The sequence below is a fragment of the Xenopus tropicalis genome, chromosome 1 (genome assembly GCF_000004195.4).
Source record: "Xenopus tropicalis strain Nigerian chromosome 1, UCB_Xtro_10.0, whole genome shotgun sequence".
NCBI lineage: Eukaryota > Metazoa > Chordata > Amphibia > Anura > Pipidae > Xenopus > Xenopus tropicalis.
Genome location: NC_030677.2, coordinates 47639150 through 47657279, shown reverse-complemented (window position 1 = coordinate 47657279; position 18130 = coordinate 47639150). Strand labels below are relative to the sequence as shown.

General features: G+C 37.0%; 1 protein-coding gene across 1 annotated transcript in view; it reads right to left on the bottom strand.

Annotated features, from left to right (window-relative positions):
- Nucleotides 1–276: 276 nt before the first annotated feature.
- The window catches only part of vegfc (vascular endothelial growth factor C), an 87403-nt gene continuing 69549 nt past the window's right edge, over nt 277–18130 (bottom strand). Inside the window, exons 4-7 of the mRNA XM_002933317.5 lie at nt 12874–13028; nt 4827–4936; nt 1679–2012; nt 277–778 (exon numbers count right to left, since the gene is read on the bottom strand). Coding sequence (XP_002933363.1) covers nt 664–778; nt 1679–2012; nt 4827–4936; nt 12874–13028 — 714 coding nt within the window. The 3' untranslated portion in view covers nt 277–663. The remainder of the gene's footprint in view (nt 779–1678; nt 2013–4826; nt 4937–12873; nt 13029–18130) is intronic.

Genomic DNA, 18130 nt, shown 5'->3' with positions numbered 1-18130 from the left:
GAAATGCCCTCTGTGCCACTGGCCTTAAACCTCACTGTAAGCAAACTGATATAAAGCCACACATATCCTATAAAGAAGCTAAACATGTAAATGATCTTATCATGCAACAATATATGGATAATAAAAAGACAGAGCATGGTATCGGTTTGCGGCTTCAGTTCCCAAACATGACATTCTTGCAAATACAGAGCTAATTTATGTAGATTGTTGACCCTCTTGATATAAAACCTTTTTAATTCAGATTCTGGGCAAGTTATGGACTCCCACTTAGCAGTATATAGTACAAGTTTTGTCTTTTTTTATTTTAAACATATTTTACATGATATAAAAATATTGGTCACAGTGCACCTTTACATTGTTACTGTAATAAAGAGGAATGCTGCAAAATATTTTAGTGGAAATAAATTATATAGTCATTATCTTAATAAAAAAAAATCACATGGAAAAACCTTGGCTGTTTCGCCATTGGCAGAAAAAGTCTTTGTGTGTCCGTAGAATGACAAAAGCATCCGCTGAGCTTTTAAACTTGCATCATCCCATACTTATACATATAGCACAATGTGTGTCCTTGAGAGCCCCATGGGCTTCTGTGATGTAGAAATATATCCAAGGCAGAAAATAATGTGTCCTTGCATTTGGCGGCCTATCACTCAGATTCTTCAGCTAGTTCATATGTGGTCTTTTCCAGTACGTGGGAACACAACGGCAGACTTCTTCACTGTAATAAAAGCCATGCTCACAACGTTTCGGTCGAGTTGTACATGGTGGTCTGTAACAACTGGTTGAAAAATAATAAGAATAATTACTATGGTTTCATTGCAACAGGACAGAATACTATACATTTACATATGAACAGTAGATTGCCCAGTATATGGCACATCACTAGCAGAAGGGTAAGGATAAAAAGAGGATCCTGATCAACAAGCCAATGCGGTCCCCGATCCAAGTGAATTTTTTAACCTGCCCAATCGATATCTGCCCGATTTAAACCAGATATTGGTCGGGCAGGCCCCTTGTTTCTGCCCCTACACGGGCTGATAAGCTGCCGAATCCGTCCAAGGGACCGATATCAGCAGCTACAATCGTCCCGTGTATGGCCACCTTAGATCATACAATGCGCCACTAACCGTTCAGGGCTGAAACGGCAGATAAGGAGGTAGAAACAATAGATTTCTACCTCCTTCTGCCGATTCAGCCCCAAAGACAGATTTTGGTCAGGCGCCTTCTATGGCGCCCGATCAAAATCTTTAAACCGGGCCGATCGGCGAGTCGACCGATATCAGCAGCTTCCTGCGACATCGGTCGACTCACCGACTTGCCATACACGCACCGAATATCGTACAAAACTGATATTATCGGTGCGTGTATGGCCAGCTTTAGTCTGGAAAATGTGTATCCTTAACAAGATTAATTAACATGTTTATAATGCAAAATGCCTGGAATAACATGTAAAGCTGTAAAGCAAATATTCTGCAATTTAAATCAGTTTATATACTTTTCTGCATCAAGCTAAAATGCAAAATTTGTCAGAAAATACTTGAAAGTAGATGTGAATCAGCCTAAGCAAAAACACAATTGCTAACTCTAAATTACTATAATTTATATAAATAAACATTGTCTTATATCTTGTTATAGCTGACACCCCAATCAGTGCTGTACCCACACACATATAGCCTACCTGCATGTCGGATGATGAAATTTTTTCCCCTTTAAGAAACATTTATTTGGCGATTCTGTGCACTCACAGGCGCATTTTGCACTGTTTAATGGTAGGTTTTTTGGACAGGATCTTTTGCACACACATTGGCATTTTTCCTCATCGTACTGCTTGTTTGGGCCACATGAGCTGGCAAGGAGTTTATTCTTGCAAACACACTTGCATGATGTTCTGTCTAGTTCTTTTTGAGGACCACAGCTTGAAGGTACCAATCCACCTTTGCAGACACACTGGCATGTCTCTTCATCAAGCTCTTTGTTTGGGCCACATATATCATTAAATGCCTCTTCATTATCTATAGGAAAAAGCACAAACCCACATTTATACCAGTGCACAGAAAAATATCAGTACTGCAATAATCAAAACATACTGAGCAAATGGTGCCTTTTCAGAATCAGCTAGAAGCGAAGTGCATTGATTGATGTTTTGTCTTTTTTCATGCTATGTCACTGTGTAACAAAATCTCTAATGCTGCATACAGCACAAAATTATGTACATTTATAGGCTATGTAAACAAAGAAAATTAAAATGCATCAAACATATTTACTATAATGTAAGGGGTTACCATTTGTCCCTGTTTCCCGGGGACATGCCCTATATCAGAAATTTGGTCCCTGGGGAAAATGTGCCCACCTGCTAATTATAACCGCCTAATGTACCTGCCATTGGAGTGCCTGCCTTAACAAACAGATAAGACATTTTAGTACATGCCAAGGTAGAAAGTATTATCTACCAGCAGTCGTGCACAGGACAGAGTGGCCTTTTTAAACAACTGCCATAAATAGGGTTGCCACCTTTCCCTGCTGCCCCTGGTACCTGCCCACTCACTGCTGCCTAATGCAAGGTTCTCACCTTGCCTCATGGCAGAAGCGGCCCTGGGTAGAGTATGAGGAGGTTGATCACAGGAAGAGGTGAGAGGAAGTGTAAAATAGAAAATAGAAGTTTTTAAGAATAGAAAAAATACAGAATACTTGGAAAGTGGATAAAGAAAGCACAAAATAAGAAATGCAGTAACAAGGAGAACAAATATAAATAGACAGTAAATCAGAGCAAGAGAGAAAGACAAGAAAACATTTCAGCAATGACAGATTTGTATCCTGTGCGTTGGTATCAGTGTCAGACAAGTCCACCAGGATACCAGGGAAACTCCCGGTGGGCCCAGGTGTCAGTAGGCCCTCTGGCTTCTAACTATTTTGCCTGTTTCATGGTCATTCCCTATTTCAGTATGGGATAAGGAAGCTGTATGTAGAGAAAAGAGACTAGGATAATAATGTGTCTGGTTGGTATAATACCATGTGCGATATTTGACCCCATTATACATATGCCAAGTGTTCACTGTCATAAGGGTTTTTGAAACATTTTGTAAAATTGTCAGGTTAAGACTGGTACGGGACCTGTTATTCAGAATGCTTGGGATCTGTTTTTTTTCAGGAAAGAGGGAAAGAGGTCTTATCCAGAATTTGGATCACCATTCTACTAATAAAAAACATTTAAACATGAAATTAAAACAATAGGATTGTGTTTGGGCAATTAGAGTGTCCAAGTTGATGCTTTGTTCAGGGTGGGTAAAAGTTAATACAAGTTAATATAATACGTTGTAGTTTTTCCAATTGTTAAGGAAGGGTCAAGGAATGTTCAGTCCCTACAATGCAGACCGTGATCACTAAAGGGGGATAAGCAATAAGTAAAAAAGGGGCTAATACACCCAGGTCTGGGTCTTCTTCCAGCATCGGCAAGCTAGAATGAAAGGGTCTGATCCCCCAATATCAGTGTTGAACCAACAAGCTCCACCACCTAGTGGAAAGCATTCCTAGGGGATGGATTCAAATGAATAACCTCATGAGCTTTCTGCCAAGGTAACCTCTGTCAGAGCTATGGCACACTATTTCTAAATATTGCTTTCCAGTAGGGAAAATGGGGAGTCTACGAGTGGATTGGGTCCCATGCTTTCTGCCTGGATAATCAGCTGATGTGTATTTTAGTCAATAATTGGGAAACAAACTGCTGCAGAATGATAAATATTATTGGCAATTCAAGTTAATATTTTGCTTTAAACCAAATAAAACAGTGGCCCAAAGCAAAAACTCAGTAAAGCAAGTCCTCTTCCTTTACTTAACATAAAAAACTTTCTCGAAATACTGTATGTATTGTTTTGTACATGAAATGGGCCAAATTGAAACTGTGAGCCTACAAAATGCTGATAAGGTTCTACTTGAATCATGAAATATGAATTATGGCACTGGTTAAATAAAATTAAGAAAGTGGAAAGATTGCAATGACAGGCAGCAAAATAATGTAAATATAAGGAGCAAGGAACCACTCACAAAATTTGATTGTTTACAATAGAAAAGTGCTGGCTAAGGCAAGCTAAGCCTATAATATAATATATCTCAACTGTTATATTATACGTAACATAATAATAAATATAATACAATAACAGACATTGTAATGTATGATGTAGTTTTGGTGTAAATAAATCATTTTTACTGTATATATTTATAAAGTCAGATGTGTGCCATCAAAAAATGTAGTTATCTGTAAGAATATCAGCACACTAACTTGATTATTTATAGTGTTAATTTATTTCTACTCACTGTGAATTCCTACAGTAAATGGAAATAAATTAACACCGTATAAGCAAGTGGGTGTGCTGGTCTTCTTACAGGACTATATACATATATGCACAGAGATAGACTCCCCATTCCCACTCAATAACAAATGCCTGGGTGCAAGTGAATAAGCTCAAAATAGAAGATGAGCTTGGATAGAAACTTCAGAAGTGCAGTGTTATGGCACAACAAAAACATTTTGACTGTGCAGCCCATCCAAGGTTTGGTCAGAGTGTGGATTTTCATTTGTGTCCTAAAGAGTCTACCTCTTCCTTCCATCGCTGTATTATAATTATGCCTCTTACTGAATGCATGATTTGCTGTTTATTGAGCGAACTGCCTGAATTTCTGACCTTATATTATTATTAAACATCTTATACAGCCCTACATTATCTACCTGAAAAATAATAGGCACCAAATGAAATACTAAAACCTCTAAACATACAAATTTCCAGGAAACACCTCTACATTTTAATATGTTTCTTGTTGATTTGCCTTACCTTCTTCTTCTGGACTTGGTGAAAACTCAACGTCATGCTGCATGATACATCTGCACACATGGTTGTTCCAAATGTGATTTCTAGGGCAAGTCTTGTTTGCCACCTGACATCTGTAAGAAACATAATTTACAGAGAATTAGAATTTGGCTTCACAATCAGATTCAAGGACAAATGCACTATGTTTTCTTAGGCTAACTTTAAAGTAGGAGTATAACTTGACAATAGGGGTTACCCATCAAGCAAGGCATAGGGTCCGTGCTGAGACCTCGAAGGCTTTATGTGATTGGATGCTCTCTGATTAACAAAATATTAATTTGGCCAAATATACTTACGATATTTATCATCACCAAAAATAACATAGAAGCAAATGTATAAAGAAATGTGAAAGGCAACCCAGAAATTACATTTTTTGGGCCACTTTTTACAAAGCCACCACCATGTAAAACATGCTGTATTAAATATGCTGATAAGGGCCTTTGGTGCCCAAATAAAAACTGTATAAAAAGTGGGACAAATATAGTGAAATGTACCTTAGATATGTATGTTCTTATGAAATTTTTCTAAAGACAATGCTTTCTACATATTAAATTACTAGATAAGACTGGTGTAACATTCTTCCCATATACCTCAATTAACATTGCCAAGTCCATTAAAATGTAGCATTTTTGGTTTACATTGCAGCATTACTTTGGGGTATGCAGTTATAAATGGTGCAGCCTGGGTCTTTACATGGCACAGCTTCATAAAAAAGAGTTTCATTTTACACTTATTTGGCAGAAAACTAGATTTGCCTAGTTTATAAACATGTCCCATTGGCTAAATAACTAAACAGCAAGTAATGTTTTCCCCAGAGGAAGCAAGGGATCTTTTCCATTGCCAGCTAAAAGGAATTCCATGACAAGTAGCTTATTACATAGAAAACTTGCTCCAGATATGTGTCTGTCCAGTCATTACATTGGGAAATGCTCTCAACTCTGGGGACACACTGAGAGGCTTGTCAGGCTTCTATCCATCTATTTGTGTTATCTGCAGGCAAGCTTTCCTTCGGCATTGTGTAATACTAAATAAAACTAATGGCACCAGCCAAAGTCTTCAAGAATGCACAATGGGATCCATTAATCAAGATAATTTAATTAAGCCATATCTGTTCAGTGACATAGTTCAAATGCTAGAAGACAAACATTAACCATGATTATAAAATGACAATTTTATACAAATTACTATGTTTTATCCCTTGGTTTTAAAATATATCGGGTGTATTTTTCCACCGGGAGCAATCTGTTACATGTACAAAATAGCTAATGCAACTCTGAGATATTCTTATAGCCTGAGAGACTCTATTAATCTATGCCAGCACAGGTTTACTCCTGTACTAAGCACAACTGGACAGAAACATTGAGGCTATAGTGTCCCTTGGGCTCGTACAGAATCTTAGAACATCTCTACCCTACTACTTTTTAAGCTTTAGTTCTCTTTTAATACAAAGATATGTTTCAGGCAGCTGCCTTTCTGATTGACTGTGATGGTTCTTTTATACATACTGACTGGCAAAAGGAAAGGCTGATCACAATAGGAGCTGAAACCTTGAGCAAATGTAAAATAATCGGCCTGTTTTGTTAAAATGTACGGAAGAGCAGTAGGGCCAACAAAAAAAAAAAATTCCGGTGAATTATGACTTTTAAAAGTCATAATTATGACTTTTAAACTCATAATTATGACTTTAAAAAGTCATAATTATGAGATTAAAAGTCATAATTATGACTTTAAAAAGTCATAATTCACCGGAATTTTTTTTTTTTGGTGGCCCTACTGCTCTTCCGTAAAAATGTGTGCGTCACTGACAACTGGCTGACAAATTCTGACAAAAGAATTTTCACTAAAAGCAGGCTTATCTAGACAAGTGATCAGGGCCAAGCCATAGTTTATTAAGCCAGGCTGGGCATTAAGTATGGTAGTAATCACACATGTAATGTAAGTGGAAATGCCAGACTATCTGTGGCACTAAAGTTGACTAAGTCATAGCAGAAACTGGTGCGTCTGCTGCAAAATTTAGTGCTAAACATGGTTGAATGCACCCCCATCATAATGACAGACTGAAGAAGTGGTAGGTGTGGAGATGGTTGTGTTGTGAATAGCTCAGATAAAGTGGCAATGCTGAAGCTATTTTTAGTTAAATTCAGATATGTGTCTAATACAGGCATATACTTGGCCCATGGCTAAGGCTCCCATCCCAATACAAGTTTCTGCGGAGCTCACGTCCACCACTGAATGCTACCTCCCACTGAGCAAATGGTTTTTAGTGATGTGAACATTATGTGCAGTTAAATAAACTTCCACCCAGAGGTTTTCAGATACGTGTAAATGATCCCATACTTGTACTAAAGCCTATGCCACTATGCTATTACTGAATAAACTTATCACATATATATACAGCATAGTTTCCCTCCTAGAGGCTCCTAAGGGGCTGATTTATTAAGGATCATATTTGTAGTAACTGATCATTCCAGATTTAAACATTTGTTTCCCATACTGGGATGAAAATATTGGGATGAAAAGTTCCAGTATGAATAATACTTGTCTATTACAGAATATAATACTTATTACACACGTGCTCATGTGCGGTATATGAATAGCCATACTTTAACAAAAAGCCAGCTTTTTCACTCTACTGCACGTGTGTCGGCCTTGGGATTCTGAAGAAAGAGGAAGAGGATCGCTCGCTCACATGTACCCCGGGCAGTTTTCTGCTACTAGGAGCACCGGCCGGGTATGAAAGTGACAAATATTAGCACTTTTCTGTCAGGACATTTTTTCTGAAGTAATGATAAATTGGACATGAGACTGAACTTCTGAAAATCCTCCTAAATGTAATCTTTGATTTAATTGATACATCTGCCAGTAAATATTAAAAAAAATATATAAAGAGACTAAGACAATAAAATACATATTTTTTTTACTGGTCCCCAATCTGTGAATGCTAAAGTTTTCCTTACTGTAAACCTGCATAGAAAATATCCACCACCTCTCTTAGAAATAGGGGAGTTCTCCTCACAGAGTGGGAAGAATGAGTGCAGCCACAACTACAATTGCTGAACAATGCAGTGACTGTGCTGGTTTTGTTCATGCCCCAAACATGCTGTGTGGTACAGGGATATAGTATACGTTTAATAACAAGTCCACTGAATGCAGTCCTGAAAAGTGTTATTTCTATGGAGCATTTACAGATCAAAGAAATGTTATATTCACGGTCAACAAAATATGAGGATTTATCAACCTTTAATCGTCTTTACTGAACTTACATTTTTAAGCTTCCCTGCATATCACAATGTGTATATATTTATAAATTGTAATGGTGTAAGTCGACATTTCGGTCCTACCAAAGACATCACAAACAGTTCCCAAACCAGTCAAAGTGAAATAGTCAGTAGTGACTGAAAATTGATGCCAGCACCAAAGTCTACTTACACCATTAAATGGTTGCACATAATTTAAGTCCCATGAGTGCTCTGTGTTCTACATGTTGATATTATTTTTTCGGCAGCACCTTGGCCTTTTTTGTCTTTTTTTGCTTGAATGTGCTGCCTTTCAAACTCTCACTCTCGCTATACATATATATGAACAATGCAGAAGAACAGCATTGTCAGCCAGTCTTCCAAAGGTTTACATTGCTCAGCATTTCTGTCATCCACAGGGACCTTCGTTCAAGAATCACATAATCAATATATAAGCTTAAAGGATAAGGAAAGATAAAAACTAAGAAAGCTTTATCAGAAAGATCTATGTAAATACAGTCATAAGCATTCACAGAAACGTTGCACTGAGTCCTCTATCAAAAGAAACACAGGATTTCTAGTCTCCTGTCTACTCTCTACTCTATCTCTCAGAAAAATCTTTCATTCCTGGGGCCAGAGTCTGCACAGCTCTCTTCTCTCTCCCTTCTCTGGCTCCCCCCTCCCATAAGAATTCATGAAACTCACACCCAACTTGTGTGATCTGAGCTACCAATGGCTAAAGCTGCAGCAGAAAGCTAGGGAGACCAAGCTAAAATGGCAGCTGCTATCTTAAACGAACGGATGGAGCCTTACTCAGGTATGGTAGAGCTTTCTGAAGAATAAATATAGCGTTCTAGGAGACACTAATTTGGCAAATCTATTGCTAGTAAAATGCCAAAATTACTTTCCTTCTCCTTTAATTTGAAAAAGTTTGCTGTCCCCCCTATTTATAGCAGTGTGAGTGCACCTGCAAGGACTCCAACATTCACATGCCCATATTTACCACAGGAACATGCTTGGCTTAGTGGGATAGATGTGACATTGGGGAATTTAATAAAAGTCATTACTGGAAAAAAGATGCAAAATGCAGCATTTTTTATTTTTCATATAAGCTTGCCGAACAAGCAAAAAAATGTTTCCTATCAATGGAAAATTTTTTTGTTTGCTGCAATGTCCTGAGGTTCCCTGGCTGACTCGCCTTGAGCCCACCTACTGCTATCCAGATGCAGCACTTTACCTTATCAGAGCTGGCTACATGAGCTGAACCCACCCATGTCAACTTTCTCTTTCATGAAGCTCAGGCCTTAGGTGTGAACAATTCAAGTAGTAGAGCCTGGAGTGCTAATTAGGTGCATGTGGGGGAACAAGGGGACAACAGAGGATAACAGTACTTAGTGAGGTTAATATTAGAATGATTAGACTAGGACATATTTCAGATAAAACATGCACTTTCATGTACAATGAGAAAGCAACACATCCAGACCTATACACACGAAATAGAGCGTGAGAGATGGAAAGAGGAGATAAAGAAATATTGCAACAAAATCAGTATTCTGTTGTTTTCTTGGCTGAGTATAATCTATCTTGTATTCAACACAGATGTTGAGGAAGAAAAATTTTAATTGGTTGCAGTGCACCATGGAAAAGTAACGTGTCTGTTAGTAGTAAGAGTTATTCATGGCATTGCACATAACACGGGTGAGCCCAAACATCTAGCTTTATAAAGAAAACCATATTATATGGGTCATATTCAAATGAATATTAAGGGTTTACACTTTACATCCGGTAATTTGTAGTAACCTATTAGAATTAATAAAATGGATTTAATTTAATACAACAGGTCCTTGTGGGAATATCTCAGTATCTTGCCTCTGAACATATGAACTATTCTACTGAGATTATTTCAGCCTTAGAATGTTAAGTTTAAGGAAGATATAAACTAAAGCACATTTTGCAGCCAATGGCATGCTCTCTAACAAGCAAAGTGTTTCCTCAGGACCATCTGTGTGTGCTGAAGATAAACGATGTTCACTCAGAACAATGGAATGCACAATAACTCTGTGGCAGCATACTTTACATTTTATGTCTCTGAAAAATCTAAATAAGTGTTGTAGAATTACCACAGGCGCTTGATGCTGTAGCACATGGACTGCATGATAAGCTGTGCCAGATGACCTATAAAGTCCACTAAATCTGTATTCTCTATACTGTACAATATAAACAAACAGCCACAACTCTCTTAATAAATTACAGCAGTTAAAGGCCAATGCACAACTGTTCTTAAAATAGAAGGGGACCAATACATTTAAATTACTACTTTTTAAACTGAGAAAAAAATATATAGATGTTATTTGCTGAATAAGACAATCCAGAAGGTATTTACTAACAATGCCCCTCTTCTCTGCTAAATAATGCTAAGTACAGTACAATGAACTACTGTATAGCTAATATATTCCCTCAATGGCTAGCTTCAAGTTTTTACTGTGACCAGCATGTCAGACCTTGATCAGTGGCATAATTATAGTTTTAGAAACTATAGTAACTGCCCACTGCCCCGCTCACGTCCCCACTCCCCAGCCACTCTCCTACCTAAAATTGAGAGGGAGGTGTGAGCTGGTGGGGAGCAGGCAACGTGAGCGGGGCAGGCAACCAGTTACAAGGGGTGGAGTAATGTTGCTGTGTGCCCTGATGGTTAAGATGGCTTAGCTACTACAGTGGCCTTGGTGAAAATGAGAATTGGGAATAGCTGATCTAGACCATGCTTCCAAAAATGTTATTGTTCTAATTAACAGTAGAAGAATAAATGTGATCGGATGGGCAGGTAGGAGGTTGATATGGAGGCTTTCTATAGGAAAGGTTAAAAGGTAGTTAGAAAGTACACTATAAATAAAAGAAAATGTCCTACAACAAGTATGCAATTAATAATTCATCTCATCAAAACTGATTAGTGTGATTTTACAAGAAGCCAGAAAAATAAAATTTTGTGTAATATTTCTGCACCATGAAATGTCAACAGCTTTCTGAGTGTTGTAGCTATTCTAAATCATACAATCTATTATATTGTATTCAAGAAAACACACACTATAGTGTGTATAGAGTTAATAATATGGAAAAAGAACACTGAATTGATAAAATAATCCCTTGTAGGTCAGTGAGCAATTCTGCGATTGTACAAGTTTTTTTTTCCTATTACATGTATAAAACCTATAATCCAGAGTTCTTGGGACCTGGAACTTTCTGGATAAGGGGTCTTTCTGTAATTTGGATCTTCATACCTTAAGTCTACTAGAAAATCATTTATACATTAAATAAACCCAATAGATTTGTTTTGCACCCAATAAGGATTCATTTTATCGTAATTGTGATCAAGTACAAGCAATTGTTTCATCATTACAGAGAAAAAGGAATTATTTGATTTAAATGGAGTCTATGGGAGATAGCTTTGTTTCTAGATAAGGGTTCCCATTCCTGTATCAAACTCCAATTCTGTTCCATAGAACACCATCATAAATATATCCTTGTAATACCTATTTATTTGTTTAAAACCTATTGTGATACTAAAATCTACAATTAGTATTGATGTTGGTATATACAGTTTATGTACATGAGTGTATAAATAGGTCTGTATAGGTCTATGTGTGTGCACAATAATTTATCCCATAATGATTTCCCCAGGTAATTAGGTCACTGTGTATGCAAACTTCTATCTACAGCCCAATCCTTAGGGCTCTGGCACACGGGGGAGATTAGTCGCCCCGATTTCGCGCAAATCGCCCCGCCGCGTCTGCCATCCCGCCGGCGACTTACATGTTCGCCGGTGGGATGGCAGGGGTAGGCAACTCGGGGAGATTAGTCGCCCGCGAACAGGGAGTTTTATCGCGGGCGACTAATCTCCCCCGTGTGCCAGAGCCCTTATATGTTGTGGCAGGCTGATAAACATAATGAAGCTCACAAACACAGAGCAACTGACTGGACTATGCTGTGTTTACCAGTCAATATATATAAATATATATATATATATATATATACTTTACATAATATATACATAATACATTACAATATGTAGACAGTATGCAGAGTGATGAAAAACCTGTCAATTATATCGTTATAAATGGTGCTTAGCGATGTTATGAGTTATAATCAGTGCTTAGTGATGTCATTTGTTTCACCTGATTTATATGACTATGGAACTTCTTGGTGACATATAATTCTACTTCTATTGTTCACAATATAAGGTACATTAAAAGAACAGTAACACCAAAATAAAAAAAAAAAATTCAAATGTAATGTAGTGTTGCCCTGCATTGGTAAAAGTTGCATGTTTGCTTTAGAAACTCTACTATAGGCACAGGTTACATAGCAGATAACAGATAAGGTCTGTAAAATACAATAGTACTGTATTTTATCTATCTGCTATGTATTCATTTCTCCTTGTTTCCAGCTTGAATGGCTGCCCCCATGACTACACAAAAGGGTATTTATATAAACTATAGTAATGTTCCTGTAGAAAACACAACAGTGTTACCAGTGCAGGGCAATAGTACATTATATTTTAGATACTTTGATACATTTTCATTTTTTGGTGCCGCTGTCCCTTTAAGTAAGCAATGATAGGTGAATGCAATACCTGTATTCAGTTGTGTCTTTACCTTCATATGGGATTATGACATCACCAGGCGCATTTTATGATGTGATATACACAATGTCCATTTTAATTTGGCTGCGATACACATGGTGCAACATATATATTGGTGCAAGATTAGTTTGATACTTACTGCAATTGGGTGGCTGGCAAGGATCGTCTAATAATTGAATGAACTTGTCTGTAAACATCCAGCTTAGACATGCACCGGCAGGATGTATGGTTTGCAAAACTAATTGTTACTGGTTTTACTGGTCCTTGAGATAGCGGGACTGTAATTTCAAACAGCTAGGAAAAGAGAAGAAACAGAATGGGCCTTTCAGAATACAAAAACTTTAACAAAGTCAAGCCTAAACAAGCTAAGGAAAATAAATGGAAGATAAAGAAATAAATGAATAAACTGAAGCTCACAGGGATGGTTTAAAGGAACAGTAACACCAAAAAATGAAAGTGTATAAAAGTAACTAAAATATAATGTGCTGCTGCCCTGCACTGGTAAAATTTGTGTGTTTACTTCAGAACGTCTACTATAATTTATATAAATAAGCTGCTGTGTAGCCATGGGGGCAGCCATTCAAAGGAGAAAAGGCACAGGCACATAGCAGATAACAACTAAAACACTATTGTATTCTACAGAACTTATCTGTTATCTGCTATGTAACCTGTGCCTTTTCTCCTTTTTTCCAGCTTGAATGGCTGCCCCCATGGCTACACAGCAGCTTATTATATAAATTATAGTAGTGTTACTGTAGCAAACACACCAATTTTACCAGTGCAGGGCAACAGTGCATTATATTTTTATTACTTTAAAGCTCTTTTATTTTTTGGTGTTACTGTTCCTTTAATATAAAAACATTTTACATGTTGACGACCACAGTTTCTGGGTTCAAACTTGTCATCGGCTTAAATACCTTATAAGAACTAATTTTTTGGCTTTGTTCAGGTGAACATTGTTGTACATTGAAATAGCTGAAACAAAGGTGTACTTGTTTTTTCTCTGTTAGGCTCACATTACAAAGGTTGATAAATAGATGCTACTAAGGCAGATTTATCATAATTTACATAAAAATAACATTGTTGGCATCAAATATCTATGGGTGTAGTGAATAGGTGTAGAGTCAAGGTTGTGAGGGACTACATGGATTCATATGTCTTAACCAAAGTCACAATGTGTTTCCTGAAAGGTGGGAAATAAGAACCCAAAGAAAAAAAAAAAGTTCATACCATTTAAGGAAAATCACAATGAAACATAAAGAAAATGCCTAAAATGCTAAACATAGGCAAGGAATATGATTTTTCAGAAATGTTTTTGGCAATTCTTGAAAATTATAGACTTTTTTAATACACAGTGAGCAAGTTTAGTTTGGTCCAAGTCTGAAAGGACTCATTATCAATACAAACATTCATCTTGGGGGTAAGAAACTGCTCCTGAAAATACTGGAGGATTGATCTAGTAATTTTCTTGTGTCCTGTTTCATCAATTCATGTGGATGATAACTTACTACGCATTCAGTTCAGTGCCCCATACTCAGGAATATATATATTAGAAATAATAATAGTGGAGAAAGTTGCCTTGGTCTAGTAAACAGTAAAATTTAACATTTAGTCAAGTTGTTGTCCAAATCATTATAGCAAATGCCTGGTTGGTTGTTGTAGATTATATCTCCAAGGGATAGCAATCAGTTTTAATAAAATGCCTTTAACAAAGCTTTTGGGCACACAAGCAAAGTTTCAAGCTTTGTTGTAGTAAGTCACCAAACTTTAGACTACTTATCCCCCATACTATTTAGAGACAAAAAAAATAATTCTGCTTCAGATTAAGGGGTATATTTATTATACTGTGTAAAAAATGGCGATAAAATTCACCACACATCGCCAGGCTTCGCCGTGTAAAAATGGCGTAAAAACGGCGTTCATATGGCGATCTTTTCCATTTATTTTACACAGCGAATTAGTTTTACACAGCATGATAACTACGCCCACAAATGTATTATTAGATAAGATCTTGCCATATCAAGAATTACAATACTGTGTTTTTTGTATTTGTTGTAATATTAATCAATTAGTATGAATGTTACTAAGTTTGTACTGGTTGTAGCAATACAAGACCTAACTCAAATAAATATATGCCCTAATATGTCATGTTTCTATATAGAAAGTCACCTATCAAGCTATATTAGTGTGTATGGGAGGGCTAGTTTGTTGGGACTCCTCAGTGTGACTTAAGTAAAAACCTGTCAAAGGAAATTGCAATAGAGTGAAAGCAAAATGTTTCCCTACTCCCACTTTGCAGCTAATTACATCTCGCCGGCCTTTACCAGAGCCAAACAGGAAGCTATTAATAAAGGAAGACGGGATGGAGGTTGTGCTGAAGGAAGTGTGATAACAAAGGCCAGAGATGAAAAATGCCTGCACATACACATAGGAAAATAACTAAGAAGGGCACAGAGGTGGAAATGAAATTAGGAGTATCTAAAGAGTACAAATAGATCTATAAAAAGGAAAACAGAAAGTTGAAGGAGCTCAACTGACTCAAAAGGGAATTAGTTCTAAGATGAAGGACATCAGTGTAGGTACAGTATATTTTTAAATATTACTATAATATTTTGGAACAATTCTAAGCTCTCGTATACCTTTTATACACATTGCTACTTCCAGAACTGTTTTTATTTATATTTTACTTGAATGATATAAAAATAAATTACTGACAGCAGTGCCCTAAAGTCCCCTAACAGGGGGTAGCTCACCTTTGCATTAACTTTTAGTAGGTTATAAGATGAACAATTCTTAGCAACTTTTCAATTAGTCAATTTTTTAATGGTTTTTTAATTATTTGCCTTCTTCAGCTGACCCTTTCCAGTCGCTGACTCTGATCAAAAAAGGACTTTACGATTTTACTGTTAAAGTTCCTTTTTTACTTTTCTTTCTATTCATATTCCAGTCTTCCATTTATGCCACTGTATAGTTGCTATGGTCAGAACCCTAGCAACCAGATAGTTGCTGAAATTCTAAACTGGAGAGCTGCTGGACAAAAAGTGAAATAATTCCAAAATCACACATAATAAAAAATAAAGACCAACTACACATTGTCATAGAATATTACGTTCTACATCATTACTAAAAGTTGTCATTACTAAAATTTAAAGGTGAACAACCCCTTTAACAGGAGAAAAACCTGGACAAGAACTATGCTGATGTTCCTTCTGCTGATCATACAGATGCTACAGTTTGTTAATGTTATCTGAGATGAAAAAGGTCACAGTCGTGTGAATTAAAGTGTGATGGCTACTGTGGTAGCTTTGGCCAAATAAACTTTGAGATTACCCACTGATTGGAAACTAGAGAGTAGTTTATAACCTTTTGAGATTACCCTCTAATTGGGAACTAGAGAGAAATTTATAAAAAGCAATAAAAACCATACAAAGTACATTTCCCATTTCAAGTCAATCAACAGTCATGGGGAAATGGATTTAAAGTTTGTGCACAAAGGCTCGCAGAAATGTACCATTCCCTATGACTATGTAACATTATTCAGAATAATACTTTCCAGTATCTTCCCCAAGCTGTAATCATGTAGTAATTGATATAGCAAAGCACAGTCAGGACAGTTTTACTGAGAAGCTAATAATAGCTGCACATAGCATTTAAAGTGGTTATTATTAGACAAATAACCTTTCTGGTGAGCAAAGTGATTGCTGTTTTTCTCTAATAATAGTTTCCCAGGCTTGATTTGTACAGCCTATTAAATGAATATCCTGTGACTTACAATCTCTATTTGTTCCTATTTGCCAAGCTCTTTCACTATGCAACATGCAAGTCTAATATAAACACTCAGATTTCACATAATTACACCACAGGCAGTTAGTTGCCTTCTTTCCAGTAAAGAGGACATCACAATTGCCTATTTACTGATTGCTCATTTGTACTGAAGTAAAGGGATAACAGGAGGTGCTATAGGTTAATGCTGCAAACTTCCAACCACATGTCCACAAATCATAAACAGGATTAGGTGGTACACTATGTCTGGGATTGAAACAAGACAGGGCTATACTTAATATCCTTTTCTTATACTGTGCCAACATATTTAAACAGAGATTGTTCATCTCACACAGCAGCGCCTGAGTGGAGCTTACAGTTTTAGATTGCTATTACATTCACTTAACACACTATAGTTAATTTTAGTAGTCAATTATCCTGTATGTATGTTTTTCACAGTGGGAGGAAACTAGAGTACACAGAGGAAAGCCATATAGACAAGCCAAAGCAGGGGTCAGTAGACAAGGTGTACTGTATTCTATATGCTGGGGCTGCTGTGGCATGAAATTGTGTGCCATGTATGCTGAGGTCACTGTGTGATGAAATGTTTCAGCCACTCTGTAATATGTTGCTGAGGCAACTCTCTTATGTTGAGATTGTCACATCATTAAATATTGGGTTCACTGTGCTATATACTGCTGGGGTCACTGTACCATATGTTGCTAGGTTGTATATTACTCATGATATATTGTTGGGGTTACCGTAATAAAAAACTGGGGTCAATTTGCTATATACTGCTAGAGCCACTGTATCACAAAATACTGGGATCACTGTGTGATATATTGTAGGGGTCACTGTGTCATATGTTGCTATGATAACCAAATACCATACCTCTGCTATTTTTAGCTACTTCAACCACTGGGTATACTATAATATATATATAATAGACAAAGTCATAACCTATCTTTTTAAATGCTGTCAGAAATGCATATATCCTCAGATGAAAGCATTTCTTACATCTGATGCAGTAAAACATTGTATCAGAGTAACACATAACCAGAGCTGTCAACCAACCCCATGTCATGAGGGGGACAATGATCCACTCCAGGCCTTTTGAGACCTTATTTCATGTTATCATTTAGTGTGAAGAGGAATTTAGGCCTAAATAAAACAGGACTGGATCATTATCTCCCTCATGATATGGGGCTGGATGACAGCTCTGCCTAACTGCACAGTAGGACCTCCAGGTGAGATGATGGCATGGCATGATGGCATGGTGAAGCTGCCATTAATCCTGTGGGCCTAGTTATTATGCTGTGTAAAATAAAATTTGCCAAAAAAACGGCGTACAAATCTGTGTAAAATAAATGGAGAAGTTTGCCATCCCAACACCAGATTTTACGCCATTATTTTATGTAAGTTCTGGTGTAAGAAAAAAGGCGTAAAAAAGGATTCCAATAACACCGTTATTTTTGCAGCAAAATTTGGCAAATTTTGTTGCTGTTTTTTACACTGCATAATAATCTGCCCCCCACAGTTGTGTCCATAGCTGCAGCGGACTTACACTATTCACACACAAATGCTCCAAATTGAGAGCTATTTCCCAAAATGGATGCTTATTTGCATCTATTATG